The sequence below is a fragment of the Eulemur rufifrons genome, chromosome 23 (assembly GCF_041146395.1).
Source record: "Eulemur rufifrons isolate Redbay chromosome 23, OSU_ERuf_1, whole genome shotgun sequence".
Taxonomy (NCBI): domain Eukaryota; kingdom Metazoa; phylum Chordata; class Mammalia; order Primates; family Lemuridae; genus Eulemur; species Eulemur rufifrons.
Genome location: NC_091005.1, coordinates 15,621,250 through 15,643,240, shown reverse-complemented (window position 1 = coordinate 15,643,240; position 21,991 = coordinate 15,621,250). Strand labels below are relative to the sequence as shown.

The 21,991-nt window shown below is 46.7% G+C and overlaps 1 protein-coding gene across 1 annotated transcript in view; it reads right to left on the bottom strand.

The window, feature by feature from the left end:
- Positions 1-21,991, bottom strand: part of HYDIN (HYDIN axonemal central pair apparatus protein) — a 304,337-nt gene that overhangs the window by 62,367 nt on the left and 219,979 nt on the right. Inside the window, exons 43-53 of the mRNA XM_069456333.1 lie at positions 21,729-21,912; positions 18,727-18,868; positions 16,735-16,891; positions 11,608-12,231; positions 10,158-10,379; positions 7,155-7,363; positions 6,756-6,938; positions 5,784-5,903; positions 2,996-3,155; positions 2,719-2,891; positions 1,123-1,321 (exon numbers count right to left, since the gene is read on the bottom strand). Coding sequence (XP_069312434.1) covers positions 1,123-1,321; positions 2,719-2,891; positions 2,996-3,155; positions 5,784-5,903; positions 6,756-6,938; positions 7,155-7,363; positions 10,158-10,379; positions 11,608-12,231; positions 16,735-16,891; positions 18,727-18,868; positions 21,729-21,912 — 2,373 coding nt within the window. The remainder of the gene's footprint in view (positions 1-1,122; positions 1,322-2,718; positions 2,892-2,995; positions 3,156-5,783; positions 5,904-6,755; positions 6,939-7,154; positions 7,364-10,157; positions 10,380-11,607; positions 12,232-16,734; positions 16,892-18,726; positions 18,869-21,728; positions 21,913-21,991) is intronic.

Here is a 21,991-nt window from a genome sequence, read left to right as displayed (position 1 = left end):
CTGGCAGGTTGGGGCTCAGCCCTCCTGGGTCTGCATGGAACCCACCTGCCTGGCTGCTGAGGCCCCCAGTTGAAAACCTACGTCACCAACTTCTCATTACTTGTGCTTTGGGTGCAAAAGGGGAAATCTCTGGCTGTCACCAAAGTCAAATTTTAATTCAGGATTTCCATCATGTCTTTCATCTGACTTTGACAGTGTCTCAAAGAGCACACTGGACAGACTTGGGTTTACCTTCCCTCTCTGGCTGCTCAGCCTGTGGCAGAGACGGCAAGACGGGCTCAGTGAGTTTATATAGTGCCTTCCCCTGATGGATGCCAAGTACCCAGAGCATTCTACTTCCTTTGCTTCCCCACTGGGGGGAGGCGGAGATCAAATTTTATAATTGAGGAAAATAGGAGGGACAATTTAAGAGGTATACAAATAAAATAAAACCAGTTCAGTGGCATGCTTTCCAAAGAGACTGGAAAGTAAGGCATTTCCTCCTGTGGACGTTGAAGGAATATGACGTGGGGGCCTGAGGGAGACCCACTCTGCTTCGTGCAGAGCCCTAGTCAGGCTGCTGTTTGGCTGGGACACACAGAGATGGTCACAACGGTTGTTACAATACAGAAATCTTTCTGTAGCAGTTGGAGAACAGCTGTCACAATGATCTCTCCAAGTGTCCACTTGCTGCCTGCCTCCTGAGCCCCGGGTGCCCTGTGATCCAGCAACTGCAGGATGAAGCTGGCAAAGTGAGGGGACTCCAAGCCCCTACACCAGCCATGGGCCTCGGTCCCTTGCGCAGAGACCTGTGCCTGTGCAGAGATCAGTGGGCTGGGGGTAACAGGGTGAAGGATGACATTTACCGAGATGGCAATCTGATCGGTGTCTAATGCTTACCTAGGTACAGTAATGTCACTGATTTCCTTCATCCATTCCACATTGATTGGGTGCTCTGGTCATGGCCCTGGGAAATCAGCCTCGAGCAATACTGCCTGTATGGAGCTTGTGGTTGTGTGCACAGCAAGATATTATGGGCTGGGATATCAAACGGGGATCAGATGGGAGGCCGTGTGTGTGTGTGTGTGTGTGTGTGTGTGAACCCAATGTGCTAACCAAGTCTGTAGACGTGTGAAGCCTCACCTCCAACCGGATAGCCTTCCTGATGTTGACTGGCTTGGTGGGCTGGAAGTGCACGTGCAGGCCATACTCGGCCTTGGAGGGGATGATGCCCTGCATCATGGACACGGTGAAGTCATCGCCCAGGTGCTCCAGGCTGGAGATCCGCCAGGCCACGGGCAGGAGCGTGACATTGTGGAGAAGAACTACCTTGGATTCCTTTCTGTGAAGAGAGAAGAAAATTTGAAATTTTTTTTCAAATTTTGTAGTTTCAAATGAGTTTTTAAAATCACAATTTCTCTTTTGTGTATAGATGTTTAAAAACCAAAATTTTTTTTGAGACAGTGTCTTGCCCTGTCTTGAGGGCTAGAGTGCGGTGAGGTCATCACAACTCACTGCAACCTCAGACTCCTGGGCTCAAGCGATCCTCCTGCCTCAGCCTCCCGAGTAGCTGGGACTACGGGTGTGGCCCACCACACCCAGCTAACTTTTTCTATTTTTTGTAGAGACAGGGGTCTCACTCTTGCTCAGGATGGTCTCAAACTCCTGGCTTCAAGTGATCCTCCCACCTTGGCCTTCCACAGTGCTAGGATTATAGGCTTGAAAATTTCTTAACTCTTTTTTTCTGCTTCCTTTATTTAGGTCTCTCAGCTTACAGGGCCAGGCTAATTTTTATGCTTCTTAATTTTTTCATATACAAGTTGGCCCAAATTAAATGTCATAATTTTAAACTTACAGAAATGTTGTAAGGATTCCAATATACCCTTTATCCAGATTCACCAATTGTTTACATTTTGCCCTCTTGACTTTGCTTTCACATTCTTCTCTCTCTCTCTCTCTCTTTCTCACACCGCACCCCCTCGCCCCCCACATCCATATTATTTTTTTCAGATCCATTTGAAATTAACTTGGAGATATTGTGCTTCTTTACCTTTAAACATTTCAGTATCTGCCCCAGAGTCACAGATTTAGTGGCAAGACTTGGGCTATAACTCAGACCACCTGCTTGACAGCCATTGTTACCTCTTATATGGACTTGTTCATGGAGGTCAGAAAAAGCACTTCTGGTTACCTCAGTTATTACGTAGTTCACTAACCAGTATTTATTAGGAAGTGGGGCTTCCTGGTAATGATCAAGGAATGCAGGATACACAGCATAACAATATTCTCTCCCAGCAGCCCCAGAGATACACATCCTCTAGTTAGAAAAATACAATTCCAATGAACATGTAAGATCTAGTTTTGGTCTAATGTTTTCTGTTTGGACTCTAACTTCTAGAGTAAAGACTGTTTTAGGGTAATGAACTACTTTGAGAAGCTGAAGAAAGCTAGTCCTTCTTCTGAGAAAAATGCAAATATGCACATACTGTGGCAGTTGATTTCAGGGGATCCTCGACCCTGTTGAAGTCCATCTATTGAACCCCAGTTAACAATCCATTAACTATTAATAATTAGGACTACTAACCATCCTGGTTTGCATAGGACCAAGGAATTTCTCAGGATGTAAAACTTTCACTACTAAATCAAGAAAGTCCAGAGTTAATCAGGATAAGCTGGTCCCCTTAGAACTAAACGTTCTTTAAATTCCATTCCAGCCCTGGCACCATCTAGAATGCTGACCTGTGTAGCAAGAGCCGGTCAAAATGTAATTGCCTGGGTTCCAGCTCTAGTTCTGGACGGACTCCTTGGCAGCTTAATTTGAAGACTGCTGGCTCTGGGTTCTCTTTGATGCAGCAGACAATGCTGTCTTCAAAGACACCAACTGCAGTAGGGTAGGCCCATATGTTTAGCAACTGATGGAAGAACCAAAAGAAAATATATTTTACCCTGAGGATGCCAAGGCTTCAAATTTCCCAAGAAAGCATTGCCCTGGTGACTTGTTTTCATGTGACTGTACCTGCTTCTCATTGGGTTTCAGGATCATGTTGGTGGGCTCCAGGAAGTAGGTGTTCGCTTTGACATCATTCTGAAAACAGAAGAACACCTCTACCATCATTGGGGAATTGTTCAAGATCGTCAGCGTCTCCATGTTGCCTGGGAACAAGGATGACTTGTACCTGGGGATGAACAAGAATGGGGCTGTGGTTGTGAGGACTGAATGAGAATGCAGGTGGAAAAGGAGGCTGTGATGTGCAATGTGATTCAAAGGACAGTGTGGCTGCACTGAGGCGGTGGCATGGTGGCTAAGAACATGAGGTTTGTGTTTGTGCAGACTTGCCTCTGAGAATAAATGCTACACTGTAATCTGACTCCCCTATGCCTTGGTCTCCTTATCTCTAGGATGGGATGATAGTACCTCTTAGGATTGCTGAGCATTGAGATCATGCACCTGAAGCTCTTAGGACAGCTGCAGATAGCAAATGTCCAAAGAATGGTAGGTAGCGTTATCGCAAAGAATTCTAACTGAGAAATAAGCAGGTCTAGACTTCCATGGCTTATATCCCTAGGAGAGATTATCATTTGATAATTTCACATCTGTCTTAGAGATGACCTCATTCACTACCTTCCACACCCTCATAGGGTGTTACTGTTCTGAAATAGATTCATTCGGCCTTGTTTGCTGTTACAAGGATGTTTCTGTTCCCTAGTACCTTAGGGAGAGATCCACAGGGTAGAGCACTGTGGGCATTGGAAGATGCCTGTTAATGGCAACTGAACAGAAAAGGAGCCACAGAGAAGGCACAAGGAGTAAAGATGCACCTCACCAGAGGCCAGGAAAGCAGAACCAGTCTGAAAAGCTTTTTGGACAGGCTATGATGGAGGACAAGAAGAAGAGAGAATGACAGAGACCAAATCAGAGTCAGAGAGACAGAGAACTCCCTGTGTGCATGCCTGCCAACGGGGCGGTCATCTAACCCATGTCACCACCATCCAACACTGTGCTGGCGGTTTCACATGCATTACCCAGTTCAGTACTCACACATCTGCAGGGTGGATGTTATCTTCCCATTTTGCAGATGATGCCACTGAGGCTAAACAAGATTTAAAAGAATAAATGCACTGGGCCTTGTTTTGGACCACTGTAGTCACCTTCCTCCTAGATCAGTGTTGTCTGGCCCTGCCTCCCGGTTAGTTCCAACGCTGCCCACACTCATGCCTCTCTGAATGGCCACCCCTGCCCTGATTCCTGCCCTACACTGCTTTGTACATCATGTCCCTCAACCTGACCCTCACTCCTTCTCCTCCTAGGCCCTTCTACTGGGCCTTGAAGATGCTCACTCTCATCAGCAAACCCTCTTCATATTCCTGCTCTAGTCCAGCATCTCAGGAAGTAAAGTAGAGGTAATAAGGGGATGGAGGACAGACATGGGCCATGAGCTGCACCAAGGAAGCACAGAAATAAACTCTCTCTTCATATCAGAGTAAATGCCGGATGGAATGAAGACATGATAAAGACTATGGTGCCAGTTTTGGTCTCATTTCTGGCCTGTACAATAAGAAATTTGTGTATCACTGAATAAACTAGTATCATTAAAAATTTATGCCTATCAGTCTCACCTGGGACCCCAACCCTGCCTGATAATCTTAATTGTCTCACTAATATGATCCCTTTCCTACTTTCCCCCAAACTGTTTTGCATACCTTCTCTGTTTCTCCAACATTTTTAAGTTCCTCCACTTCCCTCACTCTTGGGGGAAGCTCATTCATCATTTATCATGGAGGAAACAGACACAGTTGCATAGGAACCTCCTCATCATTCCAACCAAATCTATAAGCTCACTTTGACCTGGTGCCATCTTGCCTTTCCCTCCCTTGGTATGCGATGATGGCACCTCCGCCTGGCAAAGACCAGCATGCCTGCATCCAGTTGTACTGTCTCAGGGAGCTACGCCAGGGATGGCCCTTACTTCCTTCTGAAACTCCAACCTCTTACTTCTACTTGCCCTTGACACATGAACATCCTAAGATCAACCACATATGAACAGCCTTCCCTGGACTCCATTCTCCTTCCCATCTCTCTTCACAGCCAAACTTTTCTGAAGAGTTATCTTCTCACCCTGTCTCCTTTCTCTCATCTCCCACTGAGTCCTCAACTCATTTTGCCTGGGCAAAGGATTCTTGCTAAGACTCCTCGCAACCTCCATGTTATTGAACCCTGTGGATGTCTGTGCCTCCATCTTTCTGCCCTCTGCAGCATTCAATGTGGCAACCATGCCCTCTTCTCATGGCTCCATGACCCACCCTTTCCTGGTTTCCTCCAATAGCTCCAGCCCTCTTTCTCATTGCCTTTCCTGGCTCCTCCTCTTGTGCATGGTGGAATTCTCCAGGGCTCCATCTTTGGTCTTTCTTACTGTACACAGTACTCTTGGGCGATCTCGTCCATGCCCATGGCTTTTGTTGTCTTGAAGACAGACCTCTCTTTTGAGAAACAAAACCATATAGCCTATTCCCTGCTTTACGTGGCTAATAGAGATATCGCCAAACATCTCAATCTTAATACTTCCCGGAGTGAACACTTGATGCCACCCTTCTGAAAGCCGGTCCTCTCCCAGGCTTTCTCATTTGGGAAAATGCCAACCCTCTTTATGTGGGTGCTTAGCAGAAACTTGGGACATAAGAATCCAGTTCTCCTAATTTGTAGTTTGGGGCTGAGGCTACCTCTATGTACACAGGAACCCTACTTGTACTGTTCATGAGCCCAACCCAGGAGCATGAAATCTACTTTCAAATCATGGAACACTTACTTATCTCTTGATTTTCCACAAAGCAGTGGCCCGAAGTAATACCTCTCCATGCTTGTAATATACTTCTTAAAGATGACCTCATCTGGCTTCATGTTCACCTTCCGCTTAGGAAATACCACTCTGAACATGGGGGAGGAAGAGATGAAGAGAGGCTGCCTAAATAGAAGTTCAATGCTTCCACATCGTATGTACATGAACCCAGTACTCCCTGTTCAGCAAAGGGTCAAGGTATCTGGAGACAGAATGACTCTTAATTTGAGGACCTCTGTTGAGACTTTATCCTGGCTCCCTGCCCCCCAACCCCTAGAAAAGATAGTATGGTTTTAATTTGAGAAAAGAGATTCCTAATGGTGTCTTCCATAATAAGGACTGGTGAACTGGTGATGGAGCTCACTTGGATGTTCTGTCTCAGTGCGTGTGGCCAGAAAAATTCCCGAGAATCTCCATGAAAAACTAGCTTTGGCAGATATTAATTAGCTTCTGAGTTCCTTGGTCCAATGTGGCCCTCTGGTGAGAATTACAGAAAAGCTCCTGTTGGTGCTTTTCACAAGCTATAGAAGGCCCCTTTCTCCAGGGGGACCTACCCTGCTGGCTTGCTCAGCCAGGTGCCTCTGTGTGGTGCACGAGCTGCACTCTGGAATTCAATAGCTCAAGAAAAAGTCTTGCCATGGAGAGTCACACATATATTCATGTTATAAGATATACTTTAAGCAATTTAAATGTGCTTAATAGTTAAGTGAGCAAACTAGCCAGAGGAAGACATTTTCTCTTCCTTCCACATCCATTATCTGTCATCTAGCTGTCATCCCTACGGCTCTTAGGCAATGACCAAGACACTGACACCAGATTCAACAAGAGGGTCAGGGATGCTGTCTCGGTTCCACGTTGTTATTAAGAGCCTCCCCTCAAAGTACTTGGGGGAAAACTAACGTGTGCGTGTCAACATTTTCTTTAAAAATCAAACATACTTACTTTGGGTCTTGGCAAATGTATGGGTAAGTGCAGACACCTCGGCAATAAAGCTGGTACTGGCGGCGAGTTCCAAGGATCTCAAAGTTGAACGTTTGGTCAAAGTTCCCGATATCATCGGAGGAGAAGTACACGCGCAGTGTCACCTCACCGTTGGCTGGCACAATCCACCGGAAGTGACTCAGCCTGCAAATGACCACCGGGCTTTTAGAGTGCAAGTGCTTCCTTCTAGCCAAGAGAAGACAGGAGGGCTGCCTGGGAGGAGGCCTGTCCCGCTGGGGTTAGGCGTGGTGGTCCACAGTTCCCGCAGCAGGACAGCCCTTGTCCCATGTGGTGCTGCGACAGCCGCACCCTCAGTTTGGGGCTCCAGCATTCCCCCCTCCGGGTTGCTCAGAGGCCCACCTAGTGAACTTCTCCTGGGACTGCTGCCCGTCCAGGCTGTTCTGGTCTACGTCCGACAGTGGGGCAATGGTTCCATCAGTTCCCCCAGAAAGGCCCTTCCGGTTGACGGCCACGCGACGCTTGTCCTTTTGATTCTCGCGGGGTTGTTCATTTTTTTCTTTTACTTTCTGTTTGTTCCCTTTAAGTGAGGTGGTCTGCTCCTCTTGAGCCTTCATTAAAAATGAGCACGAGGTCTTAAATATTCATCTTACGTGCACACAAACAGAAGACAGAGGTGCCTAGGCCAGAGTCCAGTCCAGCCTCCTGTTGTAGTGACAGACAAGAAAGAAGGCCAAAACCCCAGAGAAAGCTTGAAACTGCCAGGGCTCCCGGCAGTACCTACCTCCGCCAGCAGGGGCGTCTTGTTTTTTGGCATTGCTAGGCCAGTCACCCCTGCCCACTTGTTCTCTACTTTTCCAAAATTTTATTGGCATATTCTGTCTATCATCATCTCTCTCCCTTTCTCTTTGTTCTCAGGATTTATACACTAAAAAAGACTTACTGTTTTGGGAAGGAGTAGAGATAAATATATGTGTTTGATCTGCCATGTTTACTAAGAAGTTCCCATTTTCGTGTTTCCTGATTAAAATTTTTTTTTTTCCTTTTGTGCCTTTTAATTCATTTGTCATTTCCAACTTTTTATTTTGGAAAAAACTTTCAAAGCTGAAGGCCTCGTATGGTAAGGACTAGTGCTAACAGTTGTTACCGTTCAGCCATATCTACGTATCACTTTTTTCTCAGAGCCATTTGAAGGTACATAGAGACATGATGACTCTTTGCCTCTCTATACCTGCATCTCCTCAAGGCAGGGACATTTTCCTGCACTCCCGAAATACTATTATCACCTAACAAAATGAACAATCATTCCACAATATCATTCTAGCATACAGTCTGTATTAAAATTTTCCTATTTATCCCAGGCATGTCTTTCATAGCCATTTTCCCCCAGATAATGTCTGATCAAGGTTCCTATATTGTGTTTTGTTGTTATATTTCTTTAGTATCTTTCAATCTAGACCCTCCCACCCCTTTCCAATCACAGTGACTTTTTGGAGAGACTAGATCTGAGTTCCTAACAGAATATCCCATAGTCTAAATTTTCCTGACCATCCTCACAGTGTCATCTAACATTCCTTTGTTCCCTGTATTTCCTACAAACCAAAAATTAGGCTTAAAAGCTTGATTAGATGCACAGATGATGCCATCGGCTTCACACTCCATCACCACAGGAAACAAGGGATGTTAGGTTGAGCCGGGGTGGCAAAGGCAAAGCCCGTTCACGTGGTCAGGGTGATGCCACAAAACCTGCCCAGGGTGAAGTGCTCTCTTCCCCTGCAGTTCATCCGTCACCTATGCGATGGTGGCCTGGCTGGGGTGAGGGGCTTCTTCCCCCAAAACCTTTTACCTAGTGTGTTTTGGCATCCACTGGTGATCCTTAATCAATTGTTTCACTCGGGGTGATAAAATAGTGATTTTCTAACTTCACTATTCATTCTATAACTTTAAGCTGCCATTCTTCTAGAATGAAGAGCTTTCATTTGTCAGCTGAGGAAGAATTAAAGTTCCTCCTGAAATGATAGGTTAAAGAATGCTTAATTCTTTCTTTTTCATGGCCGATTTTCAGAATAATGGGTTGGTGCAACATTCACCTCCGATGATGGTGTCATTTTTTTCTTTTTATCTTTTTTATTTGAAATTTCGCCAGGGACTCTGCTCTGGTGAGGTACGCCCACCAGATGCTGCTGACCTCAGATGCTGACTCCCTGTTTACACGTAAAATGAAGTTTGGGGTAGTCTCTGTCACCTACTTACTCTGTAGGCAAGGTATACAGGTGATTTTATTAGCTCTCTTTGCTGATGTGCATGGTCTGTGTTAAAAGACTCAGATTATGGGCCATCAGTCTCCCCTGGGAATAAAAAGCCCCTCTATAATTTTTAATATATATACTTTCTGCATATTATTGGTCAAATTTATTCTCCTTTATGATTGAATCTATTAATTGTATATATTTGCTCCTATTTCTACATGATTTTATTTTGATTATTTATATTTTAAATCCAGTTGGAATTTATTTTACTGTATTGTGTCAGGCGAGGAGACAAATAATGACTTTACCCAACATATCCAATCTTTCCATCCTAATTCCTTTAGTAATCTATTCTTTCTCTTGTGGTATGTGTTCCCTTAACTTGTGTCTGCTGATTCTTCTATTCTTATATACTGTTTGAATTGCCTTAGTTTCAAAATACATTTTAATATCTTTTTAAAAGAGCTAGTTTTCCTTATTTTTTCTTGTAGCTTCAGAGTAATTTGACAAGTTCCCTAAACCCTCCCACAGGGACTGGAAAGTTTGGAAGGTGAGAATTGATCATGTAAGTTTCCTCTTGAAAAGTAGGCTGAGTCAGGCCCAGGGAAGGTGCAGCTTAGGGAAGCACATGCAGGGCTTCAGGCAGGATCTCCACCAAGTCAAGGGAGAACATACCCCAGCGAGCACAACACATCACTCCAGACTCAATTTGTGGCCATGTGGAAAGTGACCTTCTCTTCCCGCCCTCTGAAATTCTGCTAAGGTCAAGAACAAACTGTTAGGCCGGGAGCAGTGGCTCACACCTGTAATCCTAGCACTCTGGGAGGCCGAGGTGGGCGGATCGTTTGAGCTCAGGAGTTCGAGACCAGCCTGAGCAAGAGCGAGACCCCATCTCTACTAAAAATAGAAAAAAAAAAAAAAAAAAAAGAAAGAAATGATCTGGACAGCTAGAAATATATAGAAAAAAATTAGCCGGGCATGGTGGCACATGCCTGTAGTCCCAGCTACTCAGGAGGCAGAGGCAGAAGGATTGCTTAAGCCCAGGAGTTTGAGGTTGCTGTGAGCTAGGCTGACGCCACGGCACTCTAGCCTGGGCAACACAGTGAGACTCTGTCTAAAAAAAAAAAAAAGAAAGAACAAGCTGTTCACGCTTTACCTTCATAGTGGTTGTGATGGCCAAATAGTCTAAGTCTGTTTCCATTTCTGCTTTTTCATCCAGTACGGAGAGCTCCTCAGATGATGGGATCACAAACACAAAATGCTTCAGGACGTCTGTGGTGGCCACAGGCAGCCGCTTCGCAGGGTAGGTGATGATTGAGAATAAGGTGGGAGGTGGGATGGGTGGCCCAGAGGAACCCATACCCAAGACGTCTAGGATCTAAAGGAAAGAGCCATTATTAATTTCCTGTGCAACCCCCCCGTCTGTCTTATTAAAGCCTTTGTCACACTTTATCATGATTGTTTATAGTCTGTCTTTGCAAGTGGACTGTAAACTCTGTTAGGACAAGAATCAAGTGCATATAGCACACAGCCTATCACATAGTAAGGATCCAATACATCTGTTTAATTTAAAAAGACCACCTCTTAAGGTGCCAATATCCACAGTATAGAGGTGTTCCATCTATCTTCAGAGTCCACGTTAATTTTTCTTTTTGCTTTAAATGTTCTTTCCTCCCAAAGGTGAAAGAAAGGATGGGAGCAGGTCAAATATAGCAAAGAAAAAAAAAATAAAGCCAAGGTTCTGGGAATGGACTAGAGAATGGCAATGGAGAGAGAAGTCAAAAAGAAACTTGAGAGAGAGAAAATTTATTCTGCAGCATTCTCCTGTGCTGCTCTGATACACGAAAGCATGAGCAATTTCTGGAGAAAATGGGTTGAAAATTTAGTAGCAACTTCCTTCCCAGCATGTATGTAAAGGTGCTCAGAATAAACACATTATCCCTAGGTCAACAGCTGTTATCACAACAGTAAATGGCAAAGCCCACCCGAGTGCCTGCTCTGTGGACCACAGAGTCCGTTGGGTTTAGCAAGTAACTGCCTCCTGTTTCTCGTCCTGTGAGTCAGGGAGCTAAAGGCGTTTCCTGACTAATATGTGGCTGGAGTTAACTCTGGGAGGAGAGGCGTGAAGACTTTGTACCAATTATTGAATGACCAGAACCAGAGAGTTCTTCAAGCCACAGTCTAACCTATAACTTGGAAGGAAGTGAGTATAAAACAAGGCAAGAAGATGGTTTTGCTATAGTTCTTTTTCAAAAAACATGTCTGAAAAAGAAATCATAGTTCCTTAGGTAGGGCTGGCCTGGGGCGAAATCACGAAATGAGCAGAGTGTCAATATTATTGTCAATATTATAATAAAAATCAACTGGACAGGTGGCTTTCTATGAGGTTAGATGGGATAATTTAGATCTGTGGAACTTTCTATGGATTTTCTTTCACCAAGTAGGAAAAGGTCCCTTTAGCCATTATTGTCTTACTTCTACGAAGGCATCAGAGACGAACAGAATTGAGGGGATACAGGTTTTGGGTGGGGGGAAACACTGATGATAATCAGCACAGCACCTGCTGCCCGGTCTGTCCCTGCTCCGCCCTGGAGGGGTGTCTGTACCTGATCCGCCCTGGGAAGCCTCTCACTCTCCAGAGCCTGCTTCCAGCTCGAGCCTTCCACGTCGGGCGTTTGGATGTTGAGGAAGGGCACGCCGCCCAGGTCCTTCTTCCCTTCGTGGTCCTCCTCCCCATCCCCCTCGCCGTCACTCCGCTCCTCCAGAGCCCGCAGCTTCTCCAGGCGCTCCCTTTCCGCCTTCTCCCTCTCCAGGCGCTCCTTCTCTGCACGCTCCTTCTCCGCACGCTCCCTCTCCCGGTCCTTGCGACCCCTGCGCCCACCCGAGGGGACCTGCCGCTGGTCCTCGGGCTCGTGGGACATCTCCTCCATCCCTCCGTGGGGCAGCTGAACTCCTTGCTTCCGGTCCCAGTACATGAGCACGCTCTGGATGTCCTTCAGGCTCAACTCGTAGACCTTAAACTTCTGGGCCAGTTGCTTGTCCGTGTCCTTTGGCAAGTCCCCTTCACTGTCCTCTTGTTCCTGGGCCAGAGGGATGCTAGACACGGTGATGTCGGCCATGTTCTTTTTTTTCTTGTTGACGTCTTCCTTCTCAGACATCGCCTGTTCCCTGACAGATACTTTCCTTTCCATTGCCTCCATCTTGACATCTACTTTGCTGAAAAGGAGACCCTAGGAGGCAAAACACAGAAAATATGCTTAAAACAGTTTATTTAAGGGGGAACAAACTGCATAAGGAATAGAAGAGAACAGTCTGTTTCATGAGAAGGACTGCTAGGATTTAGGCACCTCTTATGCACACTAAGCTTGTGAGTGAGAATCACCTTGGGGGCTTTGATCCAAATATCCACTCCATGGCCCTTCCCTGTTACGGTGCTCGCTGGGTCTTGGCATTGTGCATTTGGCGTGCTGGAGAGATTTTGATGTGTACTCTTGGTTGAGCTGCTGTTTTCTGAAGGATCAAGGGGAAAAGACCAGCAAACATGAGCCTTCTGCTCCTGCGTTCGGGTGCCCTGGAACAGGCCACAGAGCAGAGAGGTCTAATCCTGGTTGTACCACTTGCTAGCTGTTGACCTGTACTTGGCCTCTCTCTGCCTCATCTGTACAATGGGGAGAGTAATATTACTAATAATTACCCCAGAGGACTGTTGAAGATTAAATGTGTGAACACATGTGAAAAGCTTCCAACAGTGCCTGCTTTGGAGTAAGGGTTCTATTAGTGCGAAGTTATGAAAACCACACAGGTTTATATATGACTGGTATTGCTGGGAACAAACAGGAGTTTAGAATCAGTCTGCATCTCAGGCTTTTTAAAAATATGTATTTATTTAATGAACTGGGCACAGAGACACAAACTTTGTTCTTTTTCTTACTGTCCTTTAAAACTTGCTTTGTGGGCTCTGATTTTCTCCTCCGTTCCCCTGGATGAAATCCTAGTTTTTTGGGTCATTCTTTGACGACAGAGTCCAGTTCGGTGCAGCGATCTGATTGCTGTCTGCATCTCGGCTCAGTGACCTTCCTAAGTCCAGGCCTGCTTCAGGCTTGGAGGCATTAGTGACCAGGCGCTGGCTGTTCTCCTGTCTCACTGCACCTCCTGTTACTCCACTTCACCGTCTCCAACACAGCCTGGAGAGGGAGCAGTACAAGAGGCTGCCACCACTGTCTCAAGGAGGAGCTCTAATACCTTACTTCAGCTCCTGTGGGGTGGGAAGGGACTCGGCTCCTACTGTTTCGCTCTCGGTCTGGAGAGCCAGTGCCCGGATACCCAGGTTTGCGTGGAAGGTAGAGCCCAGCGAGGGAAGGACTTGTACCTGGTGGATGGTGGGAGCCCAGCATGGAGCAGCTGCAGGCTGACTATAAATTACTAAGAATATAGAAGATTTAACAATGTGATTAATGACCTTGAGTGAATTGATGCCAAAAAAAATACACATATTATTCAAGCACAGCTGGAACATTTACAGAAACTAATCACATACGAGGCCACACAGCAAGGCTTGAAAGATGTGAAGGATCAATATGACATGGAACATATCCTGTGAAGATAGTATTCTAAAATCAGAATTCAAAAAAAGACAGCCAAAATGAAGTCATTCATTTGGAAATTAGAAAATATACTTTGAAATAATTCATGGGTTAAAGAAGCAGCCAAAAAGGGTAATAGTAGAAAGTGTTTAGAATTGAATAACAATGAAAATATTGAATATCAGCAATTAGGGAATATATCTAATGTTTGCAAACGTATGTATCTACAAATGCTGTTATAACTTTTAATACATTGGAAAAGAAAAACAATTGACAATGAATAAGATTAGCATCCACTTTAAGAAGTTAGAAAAAGAACAGAAGAAAAACATAAAGAAAGTAGAAAGAGGGAAATTATAAAAAGATAGGAACAGAAACTAATTAGATGGACATAACAATAGATACAGAAGAGGTTAAAAAAATGGTGAGATAATGCCATGAATTTCCTTATGCCAATAAATCTGAAAATATGATAAAATGGATACTTTTTAAGCAGTGAATGACCAAATTGACTTGGAAAACAAAAGAAAGGCTAAATAAACTTGTAATCCTAAAACAAACTGATTCAATAATATATTAGTAATATGTAACATACCACATGATCTGATTGAAGGAGGAAAATAAACACAATCATATCAATGGATGCAGAAAAATCATCTGATATAATTCAACACCCACAAGTAGGAAATCTGTACAAAAGAGGTAACAATCTTGTGTCTGAAAGCACTGGATAGCCACAGAGGCAGCAGTGAGTTGCAGGCTAGGATCCGGAAGAGGAGTGAAATACAGGGAGGTGGGCATTTGGGACTACTTTCCCCCAAGAGCACTTGCAGCTGAAAGTGTGGCTGAGAAGCTGAGCAAAGCTTTTGACAGACTCACGGGGCTGAGGTTCAAAACTCAGGCGTCAGGCCTACCCAGGAAAAGACGTCCTGGTAAATTTCCCAGCCTTTGGGTTAGGACTCTGAAAAGCTCCATGTTAGGAGTTAGGGTCAACCTGAAATAGCCTAACCTTCCCAGGGAATGAAGCTCAGTCTTAAATCATCCCAACCCTGATTGAATTAAGATTTCTAGTGCTCCTACCCTATCTGTCTGCCAGAATCAAACAGGGATTCTCTGAGGAGGGAGATAACATTATCTAGAGCCTCAAATTATTTCTGTAGTTTTTCCTGTTCGGTATCTGATCCTTGATAAAAAGTAACCTGGCACCCAAAGAGACAAGACCATGTGACCATACACCAAGAGCAGAAGACAGACAACAGACCAGACTGCCAGGGAGCCATGTATTGGCGCTATGAGACAAGGACTTTAAAAAGATATGCTCACCATTTGAGCGAATGAAAAGACAATTGAGAAGTGAGAATTTTGAAGAATTGATGACTTTCTAATGCAGTAACAAAACAACACGCATGCCAGGTCTGGAAAGGGATTTGAGGGCATGGTGGAGACAGAGGTGAGGTTGGAGAAGGGGAGGTGAGGAGGCAGAGCCAGCGAGTGGGGACGAGTGTGAAGGAGAGGAGAGGAGCAGGGTGCTAGTCAGGGGGCACAAGGGTTGAAGGTCAGTGATTCTTGAGAACATCTTAAAAGTGACAGGCTTGGAGGAGAAAGATCGCAGCCAGTGCAGAGAGGAGGAGGGGTGGAGCAACCCTTTTGATGAGGAAGCAGGAAAGCCTTCAGGCCTTCCCTTTCACCTTGGCACTCCCTTGGAATTTCCTTTCACTTCCTGAGAACATATCTAGTCTCAGCAGTTCTTCTTGAGCCAGAGAGCTTTCAGCCTAGCCAATGGCATTAGAACAAGAAGCGCCTCAAGAAATCCCCCCCACAGGGAATATGATGGATTCTGCTTTGTGCTAAGCTCCAATGATACACAAGCTCGTCCCCCAATGGATGATGTGATACTACCCCTATCACCCTGCCCAAGGTCGACAAAGCACACACAAAGGTACTTGCCATGTGTCTGGTATTGGGGACAGGGACTTGGGTAAAATAGGGGAAATCCACAAACTCCACTTAAAAGTTCCTACAGATTCAGGCTGGAGACTCCGATGATGAAGTCAGTGGGCATAATTTGAGGTTAACTGTGCTCCAAATAGTCTTTCTTTCAAAGATGAATGAAGTGTTGTCTTTTGAAAGCAAGTTTGGGAAGATAACTTCTGCACAGATTATTCTGAACTTGTTCTAAGTAAGAATTTGACTTTTTTAATTGAAAAAAGAATGGCTGAAACAGTTACTCAAATTCTCCCTCCTGGCCTCATGAATAAAATCACCCAGGAGAGGTGGAGAGATAGGGTCAGTCCTTGTAGCTCTCTCCTGGGGACTCCCTTTTGTTCTCAGCCTGAAATGTCATATACTTCCTTCAGGTAAGCAGCATCGAGCGTCCCGAACCTGTGCCCAGCTCTGTAAGCTCATCCTCACTGAGCTCTCCCGACTGACACCCTGTACGCGGATTCCTCTGTCCTTACGTTGGCCCAGCCACTGTCATTCTCTCACTCACCTACTTGGACCCCTCTGCACCTTTTCTGGGAGTCTGGTTTTGGCTTCACCCTGGTATTTCAATACCTCGTGGTATTGAAACAGCGACTGTCCACGGCAATTAGTCACAGCCTTCGGCCACAATCACCACTACGGGGCTCTTCTAGCCATTCTGCCCTTCCCGTGTCACAGTGGGCAGGGAGGTGACTGCTAAGCATGACAGGCTGATAAACTATTGGCACTTGTCTGCAAAGATGAGCTTATGCTGGTATACTTTCTTGACTGTTGTCAAGGGTATGCTCTTGACTGGACACAGGGGCTCACCGACTTAGTGCCCTTCTGGAGACAAAGCTCTGGCATGAGCCTGTTCAGCACCATCCGGGGGCCTGCAGGTGCACTGGGAGCAGCAAGGGCTGTGGTCACATGTAACTGGAACTGCGACACTGTCTCTGAACCCCGCAGGGTGGGGGATGCCAAAATGGCATGATTATGTGTAGCGCGAGCACAGCACTTGGCACACAGTCCATGTTCAACAAACGCTGGTCCCTTTCCCCCTCCTTTCTGCCCCAACACAAAATGCCAGCAGGTGATTTTCTGGAAGGGGGACATGCTGGGCCGACTGGCTGGTTATGACGGCTGCCTCCGCCTGTCTCCCGGTGAGGGGAAAGGGAGGGTTGCTACCTGCTTGCCTGCTGCTTTCTTCACCGGGGGTTCCTCCTTTACGGGTCCCTGCTTTGGCTTTTTATTCTTCCGTCTCAGCTCATCTTCCTCCTTTTGTCGCTCAAGCTCCTGCTGTAGTTTCTTTTCCTGCATCTCCCTGGCCAGCCTCTCCAGCTCCCTTCAGCAAAGCAGGCAGAGAGGAGAGATGTCAGGGACCTTGTGTCTGAGCCCTTCCTCTGCCTGGCGTTGCCAGGTGGAGGGACATCGGGCAGAGCTTTCTTGGGTATAAAAGAACAGAGGCAAGCTGGGTAAGTAGGATGGAAAGAAGGAAAAAAATAGAGAAAAGTAGCTCCCATCTATCTTCGAGTGACATTCAGCAAAACTCTGGTTAAATGGAAACTCAACAGTTGATCTGTATTTCTATCCCAATCTCCTTTCATATGAGAGTGAGAAAGGGCTGAAAATAGACTTGATGTTAGCACTTAAAAAAAAACAGCTTTCAAAGATTGTTTTGGTATTAGTGCAGATGAGACCCAGCCTCCTACACTGCCATGTCTGATGTTCAGACCATGAGAAGCGGTGTTTGTAACAGTGGTCCCCAATGTGGCTGGCTCTGCAGCCATGGCGCTGAGTCTGAGTCTACGCTCCTCTCCTCCTCCTTCTTTCCCTTTCTGCTGTCATCCAGCTGTGCCTGTCCCTGCTGCTGACAGCAGAGAAGGCCAGAGGGGCAGGTACCACGCACAAATAAACGAGGGAATAGCACTTCTGAAAATAGTTAACCCATCTACCCTCATCTCCAGGGTCCCTAATTGTTCCTGGTTGCTGTGGCTCTTTGCCCACTGAGGCCAACTCATCATACTCCATGGAGTGCGTGTGTGTGTGTGTGTGTGTGTGTGTGAGAGAGAGAGAGAGAGAGAGAGAGACTGACATAGACAAGTCACTGCTGCTGAGGACCGAATTTGCATTTTCCAAGTCCACCGTGAGATGAATGCCTGAAAACCAACAGCCTTGGTGAGAAATAAGAGTTTCTTCTGGAATCTCAAAGCCAGGCTCTTCCTAACTCCAGGGGCTGGACGTTTCTACAATGGACCGCATGGGAGAAAGGATAAGGGCACACTGTAGTGGCAGGAGGACAGTAAAGCTCTTTTGAGGCCAGTGGGAGGAGTCTGGGGGCAGAGGGAGAGGCGAGAAGGGGGTTAAATTGTAGGTGAGTTCCTTGGCTCTGCCCCTCCAGTGTCTGAAGTCCTAGGGACGGGGTGAGCAACAGAACCACTGTCCCTTTGCCCCCACAATGTCTGAAGGTCTGAGGGCAGAAAGGACATTTGTCCCACTGCCCACCTGTACCCCTGACATCGCCGGAGATGGCAGCCCTAGTGTCCTGGGCTCTATGTGGTGTGGAGGGATCTAGGCATTTCTGTGTGGTTCCCAGAAAGGGGTACAGAAAGTGGCCGAGACTGTTGGCTTGTGAGCATGCCTGGGCCAAGGATGCCACGGGAGAGGCAGGCAGACCTCAGAGGATGGGCAGCACCACAAAAGGCCAAGATGGGGACCCAGGAAGGAAGAGAAATGGCTGAGTTCTAAGGGGCAACCACCATACCCATGTCAAAAGAGTGGACTCTAGGTCACCGGCTGTGGACACCTAAGCAGAGAGGCACAAAATCGAGCCACACCTTGGGTGCACTTGTCAGGGGAGTCTGCAGGGGCCCCAGGACAGCACAGGAGCCAGAAGCCCCTCTCCCAGGGCCAGCCATGACTTTACAGAAGCTTCCCCTGGTCCCAAATGCCCCCCAGGGAGAAGGAAGGAGAGTGGTAGAAACCCTGAAAGGTGCAGCACCCAGAGCCCTGGATGGGCAAGATGTGTCTTCCTGCTCTCAGCAGGTCATCTTCCAGGGCCTTCTGCGGCTACTGCTGCCCTCCTGGAAGATGACCTGGCCCCACCACGCCAATTCTAGTTTCCCTACTGGGTTCCTCCCTGGGAAATGGCTTCTGATCTGGCCAGCCCTCGGCCCCAACCTTTTCTTCCTTTCCCGCAGTGCCTGCTGAACCTCTCGGTCGAATATGATTTTCTCCTCCTCTGTCAAGGCGTCATATTCTTCCTCATCCATATTTTGGAGACGCTCCTTCTCTTTCTGCAGAGCTTCCTTGTGTTTGAGTTCTGTGGGGGAACAGAGACCGGCAGGTGAGGAAAAGTTCTTCTGCTGCTTAGCTCTTGGCCAAACAGGCTGAGGAGGGTCTGCTGTGAGAGGCGGCCGGGGGCGGCTGGCTTGCCTAATCCTGGGGGATCTCCTTCATTTACACGCCCCACACTTGGGCTCCATCTGAGGTCTTCTGCAGAGTGGCCCCTGAAGGTGCCCTTGGCCCTAATCTGCGGGACCTGTGACTATGGTGCCTTCTACAGCAGAAAGATTTTGCAGATGTGACTGAATGAAGGATCTTGACGGGGGAGATTATTTGGATTACCTGGGTGGGCCCAATCTAATCACAAGTGTCCTTAGGAGTGAAGCAGGACAGTCAGAGTCGGCGAAGGCGATGTGACGGTGGAAACAGAGGCCGGGAGCCAAGGCATGCAGGTGGCCTCTGCGTGCTGGAAAAGGCAAGAAAAAGGACCCTCCCCTACAGCCCCCAAGGAACGCAGCCCTGCTAACACCTTGATTTTGGGACTTCTGACCCCAGAACTGTAAGACAATAAGACAATACATCTATGTTGTTTTAAGTCACCAAGCTGGTGGTTTCCATGGTCTGAATGTTTGTGTCTCGCCTCCCCCATTCATATGTTGAAACTGAATCCTCAGTGTGGTTGTTTTAAGAGGCGGGGCCTTCAGGAGGTGATTAGGTCAGTAGGGCAGAGCCCTCATGAACGGGATTAGTGTCCTTATAAAAGAGGCCTGAGGAAGCTTGTTTGCCCTGTTCTCCAGGACAGGACTCAGTGAGGGGACACTTTCTATGGCCAGAAAATGGCCCTCAGCAGACACGGAAGCTGTCAGCACCTTGATCTTGGACTTCCTAGCCTCCAGAACTGTGAGAAGTAAATTTCTGTTGTTTATGAGCTACCTAGTCTATGGTATTTTGTTATAGCAGCCCGAATGGACTGAGACAGTGGTAATTGTCACAGCAGTGATAGGAAACTAATATACCAACCATTGGCTTTAGCCATGATAAGCAAATGCCACTACAGTGCTCATGGTGACAGAGCCATTTGCAAACCAAGGGGAATCCCCCTCCACACCCTAGGATTCCAGGGCCAGGCGTGGGGCTCACACTCAGGACAAAGGCACGAGGCTTCCTCATCACACCTTCCTAGTACAGCATTTCACCGTACATCCCCGCAGGTTTGAGCTGTGGACTCAGACACCTGCATTTGAGGTTTTTCTCTGCCACTCATTAAGAGATAATAACATTCGAGTGCGGATGTCTTTTTTATAGAATGTCTTTTGTTCTTTTGGGTAGATGCCCAGTGATGGGCTTGCTGGATCAAATGGTAGATCTACTTGTATCTCTTTAAGGTATCTCCATATTGCTTTCCACAGAGGTTGCACTAGTTTGCAGTCCCGCCAGCAGTGTATGAGTGTTCCTATCTCTCCGCATCCATGCCAACATTTATTGTTTTGGGACTTTTTTGGAAGACGGGATGGATATATACATACATAACGAGTGCGATGCACACCGTCTAGGGGATGGACATGCTTGAAGCTCAGACTTAGGGGGGAGGGGGAGAAGGGCAATATACATAACCTAAACATTTGTACCCCCATAATATGCTGAAATAAAAAAAAGAGATGATAACAGAAAAGAAGAATAATTCCTCATGCCGTTTTAGGACTTTTCCACATGTAGATGATTTAGGAGAGAGGAGCCCACAATTTGACCATGAGAAACTTCAATCCAAAGATAGGTGTGAAAATTAAAAGTGATAATTTCTTTCAAGTTGATCATTACGGAGAAATGAGCTTTCTAGAAAACTAGGAAGCTGGAGGTTCAAACACTGCCTAGGGAGCCTGGTCATCATTCCTGGGTTTTCTCTGGCTGAGAGTATAAGGAAGCAGACTTTGAGTTCTGTTCAAGAGCTGAGAGAGCCCACTGTCTATAACTATTTTCTTAATTGGGAAAACATTGTGATTTGTATAGACTATGCCTGAAGAGAGGCAAGCCCAAGTGAGGACAGGCAGGAGTGTGGCCGGAGCTAAGCAGGGCTGTGCCTCCCAGGGACAGTGTAACTGGCAGCTGTCCCTCAACCCCTCTCCCCGGGGGCTGAGATTTGCTGGGGCTGCTTCTGACTACATTGGGACCTTCAGCTGACATTACTTGTGTGTGTATGTGTGTGTGTACCTATTTTGCAATTCCATCTTTCAATTATTGAAATTTTTCTCCAGGCCATTGTTGTAATGACAGAGGAAGCACAGGTTTCAGAGTTACCCAGAGCTAGTTCTACTACTAATTTGCAACACCATCTTACACAAGATTGTTGCTATCTCTGAACTGCATTTTCCTCATCTGTAAAATGGGGACAATAATCTTCACAGGGTTATGGTGAGGACTGAGTGACCCAAGGTGTACAAAATGTCTGCCATAGTGCCTACAGCACAGCAGATTAAGATGTAGAAGCTGTTTTGGAAAATGTATCAGCACCTCTAGTTTTACAGGAAGTGCACAGTGGGCTCAAACAAAACCAACAAGCAAACCAGTCACCTGAGTCAGAATGGAACCTGTGACAGCTGTGATTACAGAGAGGAGGAAGGGGTGCAATGTGATATGAAGGAAGGAAGAATGCTCCGGCTGTCAGCAGGGCTGGGTGCAGCCTCCATCATACAACCCCTCAGCAGGCCGCCTGCGGCCAGTTCCCTCCCGGTAAGGTAGAAATCCGAACTCCTGGCCACTGCACAGGGCAGAGGTGAGGCGCCAATGAAACAGCAAATGTCAAAGTTTCATTTAAGCCCCATGAAAAGCCTAATGCCTTGTTTAAAGAAAAGCCCTGGTGTGGCTTGGGAGGGACAGCCCAGGAAGGAATGGGGCCTTGCCTTCTTGCTCCTTTTTGGCTTTCTCCTGGGCCTTCATGGTGGCATAATCTTGGGCCATGTTGATGACATATATGTGCTCCCGGCTGCCAAAGGCCTTCAGCAGGCAGAGGAGAGCGGCAGTTGTGCTCCGAGCAAAAAGTGTGTCGAGGCCATCGAACACTACTCCTCGGTAGCAGTCACTCAGCTGGAAGCAGAGAGAGCAAAGACAGTTACCATGGCCACGAGAGCATTCCTTCTCTACGGAGAAAGCTGTTTGTTCAGTT